The sequence below is a fragment of the Puccinia triticina genome, chromosome 8A (assembly GCF_026914185.1).
Source record: "Puccinia triticina chromosome 8A, complete sequence".
NCBI classification, from domain to species: domain Eukaryota; kingdom Fungi; phylum Basidiomycota; class Pucciniomycetes; order Pucciniales; family Pucciniaceae; genus Puccinia; species Puccinia triticina.
Window position 1 is genome coordinate 45,098 of NC_070565.1, and position 11,108 is coordinate 56,205.

General features: G+C 40.6%; 1 protein-coding gene across 1 annotated transcript; it reads right to left on the reverse strand.

Annotated features, from left to right (window-relative positions):
- Positions 1-7,614: 7,614 nt before the first annotated feature.
- PtA15_8A3 (uncharacterized protein) lies at positions 7,615-8,171 on the reverse strand (the record flags this gene model as incomplete). Its single annotated transcript, XM_053171826.1, has 2 exons — positions 7,615-8,028; positions 8,169-8,171. 2 exons carry the CDS (start codon positions 8,169-8,171, stop codon positions 7,615-7,617), a joined length of 417 nt encoding a protein of 138 aa, XP_053022657.1.
- Between the last annotated feature and the right edge of the window lie 2,937 nt (positions 8,172-11,108).

Here is an 11,108-nt window from a genome sequence, read left to right on the forward strand (position 1 = left end):
CATTATGAAACTTCATGTGCTTGTCAACATTTTGGTACCAATATTCTGGAAGTATTTCCAGGCTGGGATGAGATATAATCGCAGAAACACCAAGAAACAACCAAAGTAGTGCTTTTTGGCAACTGATCAGATTATAGCTGCTGCATAAGGGATGTGACCCCAAATATAATACTTCTGGGTTTTATATGCAGAAAAATTTCACAATGAAATTTATGAGGAAATATCACTCATCAATCTGTGATTGATAATGTCAGCCACAGAGTACATGTCACAGTACCTTACACGTACCAAGTACCTGCAATTGTTCACATTACATATAGTACGTTCCTTTTCACACCTTTATTACATATGTATATCATCTGATACAAGCTTACAAATGTACTCCTGTTATAAATTACATTACAGATAACCATAGTTAAATACAGTTACCATAATGTACTGTTGTTATGAGAGTTAAGTTACGTGCAACAGTAAGATTACAATACATTGTAATATTACTGTACACGTGAAATACCCCAAGACAGGTATCACTCATTTATCCCCTGTTACGCCTCAGTCCCCATTTACATAATATATTGGTTATGATATAATTACATAAACAATACATGATGTAATCCAATTCAAAGAGCACTGAATGGAATCAATGATTGGTTATGATCAGCTAGTGTGCACAACTACTGATCCAGGATCAGTACTGATCATTACACTGCCCTGATCATTTCCAATTTCGATCCTCATGAGGATCTGCTTCCCTTGAGCGCTTCCAGTTCCCCCCTGGTCCTGAAGCGCCTCCAAGCGCCTCATATTCCCTCCTGCTCTTTCCCCTCTATATAAACACACCCCTCAGGACTGTTTATCCCTCAGAATATTATTATAGCAAGGTTTAACACATACATAGTTAAACATTGCCTTCATTCTCACCCATCTTTCAATTCAGGAATAACATCAACTCTTGATTACCTTTACCTTTCTGTAGGTAAAACCACGAACTCAAGTTAAGTTATTCCTTGGATGCCTATTAACACCCTGTGTTGATCTGGATGCGCCTTAATTGAGCAAGCCTCTCAGTCAAGATTACTGATAGAGTGAAACCTTTTACAGGTCTTACCACGAACCCATTGGCCCATCCTTGGCATCTTACACCATCATCTTGATAGTAACAACCCTCTCAGACACGGTTAGTTACATACAGGCTGACAGATAACAAAAGTAGATAAAAAAAAGAACCTGACAAAAATATGCTAAACCATGGTAAACTAATTCCAAAAAGGCCTTCTATGCATGTAGTACTCCCAGTATGATATGCAATATCTTCAGGAAGTTCAACCAACCAAGTGAAGAATGAGTGCAGGATGGTATCATGAGGGAGGTCAGGGGTCAATGTTTTTCCTTTTTTGAAAAAAAGTAGATTTGGAGACTTCTGATAACATCAATTTTTGATGTAAAAAAAAGAAAAAAAAAATTGAGACCCCTCAGCTACCCTGGATCAATCCTAAAACTTGCATTGTCAGGAAGAATTGAATGGTGTATGTAGAAATTCATGAATTTTATCAAAAAAAAAAAAAAAAAAAAGATTCCTGTGGCTTGAAGCTAACACAGGGGGAAGGATAGAGATTATAGAAGAGTCTTAAGGAGACATGGAACACAGACAAAGGTATCAACAGGAATAAAAAAAAAATGGATCAATATAAATTGATCAATATACGCTATATTGATCAATATACGACATCGCAAATTCATCCATCTTGGTAGTGGGGATGGGTGCTGTGAGCCTGAGTCTCTATAGTGACAACAGGACACAAGAAGTGGGGGGGGCAATAGTTGGATTTCTTGGGATAAAGAAACTACAACTATAAGAGAAAAAGAGAAAGAGAGAGAGAAACCAAGCAGGATAAGGAAAAAGAGAAGTACTAGGTTATTCCAGTGGGAATGCACGTCCACTGGCAATGCTACTCTTCAGAAGAGTGCTGCTAATCTGTGCTAGAAGTGCTACAGCTTCCTCTCAGGAGGGTATCTGGATTAGATAAGTTTAATCCAGCCACAATTTTTTAGCTTCCTTCTGGATAGTCAAGGTTCTTAAAGGGAAACCTGAGGGACAGCCCTGTAACCTAGATTTGAGGCAAAGGCCAAGTGATAATAAGGGACAGCCCTGTGATCAAGATAGAGGCAAAGGCCTGTGGATTTGGAGGGACAGCCCTGTGATCAAGAAGGAGGCAAAACCAGAAGAAAGAGCAGATCAAGCAAGACACAGAGTTGTACCTCTGAGATAAACAAGGTTCAGTGAAAGAGGTTACTTACTGTCAATATCCTAGGCGCCTGTGACGGTAGGTATACTGGGAGTATAGTAGGCTCTTTGGTGGTGATCCTGGAGTTATCTGGGTGGTGGTTCTGGTGTGCTGAAGTCTGTGGATCCGCCTCAGGCAAGGGGGATCCTGACTACAAAAATTTTCACAGTTTGCTTATGTAATTTACATATGTACATGTGGTTTGGCGCGCCTGGTAGCGCTGACACGTCACAACTGCGCAAGCGCACCACAACTCAATAACTCAGGGAAGGAGTATAGTTACAATGAATTAATAAGTTGTAACTAGGGTTAAAATTGCATGAGGAAACAGAATATGAAGTCAAAACAAGGTTATCTCTTAAGATGAAAAGGATATAAAGTAATTTATATGTAACAAAGGTAGAACAGGCAGCTTTTAGGTCAGCTGTGATGACTCTAAGGCTGACAGTTGCTGTTTAGGCTTCCCTCGTGGGGGTGGTCCGTAGAGATGAGCGCAGATGAGATTGCAGATAGCTTGTGGTTGGGGTGGTTTTGAGACGTTTGCCGGGGGGTTTGGATCCTTGGCGGTGGTTGTGTTGTTTGAAGGGAGAGGGAAGTGATCTTAAGGAAGAGAAGGAAGGGATCTGGAAACTCTGGATGAAGGATGATTGGAGACCTGAGCTCAAAGGTTGAAACTCTGAGGATTTGATCAATAAGCTCTGTGATGGTCCGTATTCTGGGGATCAGAATGCCATGCCTCTCCCGTCATCCAAGTTCAGCAAACTTGGACTCCGGGAGGCGACCTGTCACAAACATTTCATCATCTCCTTGCTCGCCACGCGCGCGCACAACACAACACGACAGAAAGAAGCAGAGAGACAAAGAAAAGACAGCAAGACACAGAGGAAAGGATGAAACACAATGAGATGATACAGAAAGGACAATCAGACTGGGAGAAACAAGGAATGAGAAAGAGAAGACAGAAAAGAAAAGAAAAGAACAGAAAGAAAAGCTCAGGACAATAAGGGGAAAGCCACAACAAATCAGGAAGAAATTGAATGAGGGAAGGGGGAAAAGAATCTTAAGAAGGGGTGAAGTTGGAGGAATGCGCAGGGATAGAGAAGGAACTCTGAACTATGAATCTTGAGGATCTTGATGCCTTGAGGGTGAATTCTTCAGTCTTGAAGAGTGAGAGGGAAGCTTAATTCTTGATGATCTTGCTGGCGGCGGTTGTGTTCCTGACTAGTTGACCACAAGAGGGGCCACCACACCGGCCAGCTGGTGTCTTTTTGAGGAATTTTTTTTTTGAATTCTGTGAATTGAACCCCTGATTCTCTGCAGTGGTGCAGCCGCCTTGGCATCTAGTGTATAATAAGAGGGGAAAAATTGTGTTTGATTAATTCACAACCAATGTGTTTAGTTTTCTGTTAGTCTGCTACCATGATGTATCACCACAGTATGGAGGGCTGTTGGATTGATCCATGAGGACTACCAACCAACCACCCAGCCACAAGCGTCTGTAGCCCATTTAGTAAAGGCAGCACTCTAGTATGTGTCTCAGCATAGCTGAGGTCATGAGTTTGACTCTCAGAAGACACATCTTCATTTTACAATCTCTACACAATGTGCCTTAGTGTCAGATAGGCACATTTACTTTTGAGGATTCTTTTTTGAACCAGCCTTCTTGTAGCAACTCTGTCCTGGAGTATCCAGTTTGTCCCATACAAGAGGTGGGGTGGGGTTGTGGGTTATGGTATGTGCCTTATCCCCCTGAAAGTGTGGCGTCCTGGCCACTTTGGACTCTAGTTTGAACAAAATGTAAGGGGAAACCCTTGGTTTTTTGTTTGTTTTTTTGACTTGTGGCAAAACTGTGTCTTTAATAAACTTGGATTAAGACCTTCTTTTCAGGGACTGTAAACTATCTGCCTATGTAATATGTTTATTTTCCTGCAGAGAAGGGGATTACATTAGCAGTATGCCACAATGTGAGTTTCTTATATTATTTTTTACTTTGATAATCCCAAGTGACAACACTAACACATTCAGATTAATTCAATTTCCATGAAAATGTTTTTTGACAGATCTGGATTATCAATTGAGTTGTTTCAAATAACAACATAACATGATTTATGCAGCTAAAATAAAAAGGAAACCAAGAAAAAAGGCACTGTGGAGTTGCAGTGGTGCAGCCACCTTGGAATCTATTTTTCTTCTAAATACTCAAACACTGTCACAAACTGTTATGATGCCAATTAGATTGACATTTTTCATTCTAACTTCCACCAGGTACGTAAAATTGTATTGTAGTTGTAAATGTGATTAACAAATTGTGTGTCTATCTTGAATGTCTTCTCTAAATTCTTCTTGTCAATCCCTATATGTTCCAGTTCTTTTTGGAGTTCTTGAGACCATTTTTCAACTTTTTCTAAGTGGATTTTCTTTAACATATCCAGTTCAGCCAGTGTAATATCAATTCTCCTTCTACCAACATGATAGATGTGACTTTTTCCTATGTTGAAGTAATCATTCATCTTAATTGCAAGATTCACAACTGTGAGCCTGTGAGAGAAATATTCAGCATTTTCTTTCCACCTTTTAAATTCCAGAAAATGATTTTTTGGAGCTGAAGATAGCAGATTTGGTGTTGGGGCAACCAAAAGTTTCTTCATAGAATCTTGCCCAAATTTTGATTGAAAGAAAAGTAGGATTCCATATCTTGTTTGGGCTTTTTCATCCCCAGAGAATACATCCCTCCATTTCACATGTATATCATCTTTTACCCACTTTTTGATGAGATATTGAATGTTTTTTCTCAGTAACTTTTGTATTTCAGCTGCCACATCTTTCTCTTTGGTTTTTTCTTGAACCAAGTAATTATCTTGTGTTTTCCACTTTATATCCTTTTCATTTTCAATATATGTTTTTGGTAAACCAGCAGCCACAGCTTTTAGGTGAGTAAAGTTATCCTTGCTGTCAAAAATCTGATGTAATTTTTCCTTCTCAATTTTTTTCACTTGAAAGTTGCTGCAGTATTTCTTGACCTTGAATCTCCAGAAGTGCCATATGAGCTTTTGCCAATTTTCTTCATTTTTAGCTATATAAATTAGAATTCAAAACCAAGTAAGGAGATCAGATTGGTTTCATATTTGGTTTTTTGGAACAAAATATGAATGAATTCAGGAAAAATTGAAAGCTCTACTCACACATTAGTTTTGTCAATGGTAGAAGATTTTTGAAATTCCAATGGTCAAGGACAGTTCCAAAATGAGTACAAGACACATGTTGATAAGGATAGAAATCTTCACTTTCTTGAAAGTGTGCAATATACCATCCAAATGTTTGTAGAGCCTCTGACTCTTGAAATATTGAATTGATATCCGCTTTCCTGAATTCTTTTGATTTGCACATAAATGAAATGGTATCTAGAACACATCTCAGCCACTGTAATTCTATATCTTTATGTTTTAAACTTATATTAGAAAAACCTGGGTCTTGAAGTGTTTTTCTTGAAGTCATCAGTATTTTAAGACCATCAACAAAACCGTGGTGACGCTGAAGCATCTTGGAAATGCAAATTCTTTTCTCATTACCTTCCTTTTTAGGTATCTGTTTTTTGATGTTGACATAGCTTTTGATACCATCCAGAATACTTTCAAGATCAGAATTCAATTTATTCAGTTGTTTCTGATAATTTTCATTGTATTCTTTAGATGTAACTTTCAATTCTTCTGATTCAATTCTCAGAATTTTCAAGGACTCTTCAATGTAATCAAAGGGTCCATTTTTTGTTGTGGGTCCTGAAAATTTATATGCTTAAGAATTGAGGAATTATTATTCCCATGGCAGTGTTTTATGAGTCAATAGTATTCACTTACTATCTGCTTTGATGTGTTCAAATTTCTTGGATGGTGTATATGGTGTGTTGCTTCTTGATGAGCCTTCTGGCTGGATTGTTTCTTTTATATCTTCTACCAAGGGAAAGTTTAATAATAGAGGATAAATCAATTTGATTAAAAATTCAATAGTCCAAAATGTGATGTCTAAATACCTTGGGTGTCAGGTGCTTTTCTACTATTGGCTTCTGTTTCATGAAGATAAAATCAAGGAACAAATTAAAACTCAATTTTTCTTAATGAATCAATTAGATTTGTTAAATAAGAATCTTAATCACCAATTATATTTTCCAAAGAACCTGCTCTTTCCTCTATTACCTTGAATTCTGGAGAATAATTGGAATTTCCTGGTTTCAAATCTTTTGAATCAAATAAAATATTTTGTCAGGTTGTTAATTAGTTTGGGCACACATAAAAATTTGCACAGATGATTAAATGAAAATCAAATCACGGATAATCAATTCTGATTACTTCAGATTCTAAGTTGACTTTTTTGACACTCACAACTTTGATCTGCCAACCAAGCTGTTAATTCTCGTGCTTTTTGGAAGCTAGAGGGTTTGTTTTTCATTCCTGTGAAGAATTTAATTAATGACAGGAATCTTGACTTAGGAAAGATGATTCATCCTTCAGTTAGAAAAATTCCTGGACTTTGTACATACCTCCTGTTGTTTCTGGATTTTGAGGCAATGTTGCTGCATCAGATAATCAAGCGAAATGTTTGGGTGATCAAGCATAAACAGACCAAAAAGAGAAATTCAAATCTAACCCTTAGAATTTCTTGGATGGTCTCAAAACTTTACATACCACTACTACTAGTCTCCTTTCCTCTGAAATCTGATTTTGAAGACAAAATAGCATCCAATGTTGAAGATGAACTGACACCTGATTTTGAAGATGGACTGAGATCTGATTCTGAAGATGAACTTGTGAGATGGTGAATATCAGGGTCACATTTTTTGTCTCTTGAGACTGTGAAAAAAATTAACAGGAGGGTTTGGGGACCATCAGTCACCAGAAAACATGCAAGAGAAATACTTCAACCATTTTATCTGTGACCTATCTTAAATATACAAAGTCATCAAAATGAGTTCAGGCTCAGCCTTCTGACTTACCGTTCTCATCTGCCAATGATGCTGGTTCTTTTGAGGAAAATCTTTGCCCATGAACAAAATTGACCATTGCTGTTTGTGTATCCAAATTGTCAGAGTAAAATTAGTTGAGGAGACACCCAGGAAAGTGTTTGTTTGTCCAAAAAAGCCACTCATCATGAGTTCTTGACATACCATCAGTTCTTTTCAGTACCTGGTTTTCTGCCAGTGTAGCAAATTTTACACAGAATTTCAGTATCAAGAAACGTCAACAAGCGCAAGAGGTAAAGTTAAGGAAGGCAAAGCAAAAAAATTGATCCCTTTTTTGCCAAGTTTAAATAGATTTGAAGGATGATGCGCTTTGACTTACCGTTCTGGTTCTGGAAGACTTGCATAGGCTTTACCGGCGGTTGTGGTGCCTTTTGTGCCGGTGGAGGTACTTTGGCCATCAAAGTTGGTAGTGGTGGTGGCTCTCGCGCTGGCGGAGGTAGTCTGGTCACTTTTGTTATACATCTCGCTCGTGAAGTTGCTCCGGTCACTCCCGTTGTACCTTGTGCTTGCGGAGGTACCGACGACATTGCTGGTACAGCTCGCGCCGGCGGAGGTACTCGCGCTGCAAGTTGTGCTGGCGGGGCCGGTGCTGGTGACACTTCTGGAGTGGCTCGCACCGCCGGACTTGTTTCCGGTGCCGCTTGGGCTGACGGAAGTATCTCTAGCGGGGCAGCTTTTAACTGGGAAGTTACACCCGACATTCTCGGATGAGATCGTCGGAGGGGGTTGCTAATCAGGTGGGTGACAGACGGGACCAACTTTTTGGGTTTCTCATCGAGGTTAAGATTCTTCGGGGTTTCCCCTTCAGGAACAAAAGCAATAAAAGTGAGAATCCTGTTGCTATATGTACAAATACTGAAATTATTCACCATGAATTACTAATTATGGTTTGCAATCAATTAGCAACGGGATGGAAAAGCCGGAAGAGACCAACAAAACTGAGTCTGGATAACTCCAAGGCATAATATTCTGGTGAATGCATCTGCTTACTCACAGTTTTGATTTGCCCAGTTATTCGGGGCTTTCGAGGGACTCTGAGGTTTCTCTACCAAAGCGTTGGAGATTCTTCTGGGACTTGCCTCGCCTATCGCCAGATCAAAAAGAGGACGAAAAGAAGATGGGCATCAAATTATAATCTTGCCATCTTTTGATCTAACTACCAGATAGTGATTCAAGTGACACGGGCGCTTACTAATTGTGCCTACTACTAAGAAAGACACTTGTGACCAACAGCCAGTGGCAGAGAGATGAATGCACATTCCTTCATGATATTGATATCCGGATCAAATTTGGACTCACCAGGTTCCAGCTTATCATCATCAAGTACATCTAAGACTAGACTCATGCATCCACAACATTTAACCAATTAATATGTAGAAGCACGAACACACAAGAGGAAATTATTGCGGCATCAACTTGACAGGGTTTATCTTCGATCAAATGGCCTGCGAGTGTTATTATAGTATGTATATACACTCACCATTCAATGGATCACGGTTGACTTTTGCGTGGCCTGAAGTTGAAGAACTACTCCCGACTTCTAAGTTTTGGAAATATCGCGTTCGCTGGACCCCATCTCCCCAGCCTTATGTGCGCAGGACACAAGAAGAAGAAAACTAAGCTTTCTCTTGACACTGATCAGATCACGAATGCTGAAGTTTGTACATACATGAGACGTTCGGTGCTTCAACAGGACCCGGGACTAGTGGGCATCCAGCAGGCCAGATCGCCAGGTTTAAAAGCAAACATATCATCGAAAAGTGCATAAAATTCCCAGAGTGGTAGTTCGGGGTACCCATAGTGGAAACGCAGGTAATGGATCAGGTGCAAAGGGAAGTTTTTGTCAAGCAATTATAATCACCCAAGAAGGCGCGGGAAGGCACTTTCGATTTGAGAGAAGCCCGAGCAAAAGGAAATTTGTGTTGCGACTATTCAACCTGAACACTTCATGACTTGACACATCTCTTTTTAAGCAATCTTGCCACCCGGCCGGCAATCGTTAGTGTCATGGACTCAATGACACCTTATACAATGTATTACCTTCCAGTTTTTTTGCTGCAGCGGGTATAGCTCCCATGCCGATACGCTGACACGCGGAAGCTGACAGTGTTTTCGCCGTGACTGAGCACCAAAAACAGTAGAATCCATACTCGCCCTCCCTGGAAGAGTCTGACAGGTCCGGTAGAGCAGGTTACAGCCGCGGCTCGAGGTTGAGTTTTTACGTAGGATTTCGGATAACTGCTTTGCGTCGAGTATATTATATATCTTTGAAGTTTCAGCTCTATGGCACTTGATATGACGTTCACGAAGAAATTTAGTTTCTCTGAATCGAGAATGCTCTGCCACCAACTCCAAGCCATCGGTACTCGCTACGGGGATGAATGCCCTGAAATTTTCCCACTTCCTGTCCAATTATGCTCTAGCCTTTCTGAGCGGTAACTTCCTGTATAACCTTCGGGGATTAGCTCCGAACGAGGGAGGCGGCGTAGAGGCGGCGTGCTTCCTGCAGATGGAGAAAGCAGAGAGGACCGGCACAAGCTCCGGGGATTCGTCCGAACATTTCCTTCTGGAGTGGGCTATGCCTCGGATCTGGTGGATCAGGAACTGTATCTGTTAGATGCGGCTGACACCAGCTGACAACCAAGAATCTTGAGTTAACCTCACCAATCTGAAGTATGAAGGAGACCATCCTCGATGCGAATTTCCCGTTCACAGCCGACCGCAGAACGTACCATGTCGGCCTCAAACACGGCGAGGTAGCGAAAGATCATAACCGTTGGTAAGTATTGGGAGGTCGTTTTTGATCGAAAGTTTACACCATAATACAAGACCATTTCAGAAAATTATATGTCACATCTTGTGTGCTTACAGGTGATCGTGAAAGGGCTAGAAGGATCACAAAGTTCTTGGACCAGACCCCAAAGGTGTTTGAGTTCACTAGCCAACGTGGATTTACTACTTTGGTATGGGCTGTTACTCGGGTGTTCCAGTGTTGATTATGGCAATTGGTCTTTTAAACCTCTGGCTTGATCACAATAGGGGGGTTCAAGACTGAATTTTACCAAACTTTGAAGTCAATTTTAAGGTGATCATGAACAAAGGATTTAAATTTTGGAAATCTTTCCCCATGGAGGTGCTTCTGATTGATCACTGCAATTCATAAATTTTGAAGCCATGTTTGGCAGCGTGATTATTACACAATAAATTATTGTGGCATGTTCCTTGACGTTATGTAAAGGGCCCGGCTTTAGGCACGCCAAGAAATTCCCAGATGCACGCCAAAAAAGGCGTGGAATCATAACCACTCCAATAAATTTGGAGTGGAAGACAGTTCACTCCACCACTTTTGGAGTGAACAGGGGTATACTCCAAAAGGTAGTCTCAAATGGAGTGACCCAAAGGTCACTCCAAAAGTGTTGGAGTATACACCTACCTCACTCCAACCTCGAACCCTGGGCTGGTTCAAAAATGGAGTGAACAGCTGTCACACTATGCACTCCAAGCGGCCACCCCTCCAGACAAGTTCTCCTTGACCGCGTCCGTCCAGCAAAGTCCTCCTCCACTGTGTGCTCCATTTTCCCCACGCTCAATCGTCCCAGAGCAATCACAACCCACTTTTCACCTGTAAGTCATTCTTTCCTCTTCCCCCCTGCCACTCCCCTCCCCTTTTACAATCTGATACAACCCAGTTCTTATTATCTTTGCTTTTTCTTTGTTCTTTAGGAGATCAAATAATGGCAGAAAAAACAAACACAAACGGGGTCCTTGTTTCCCCAGAAATATGGCAACAAATGCAAAATATTCTGGCT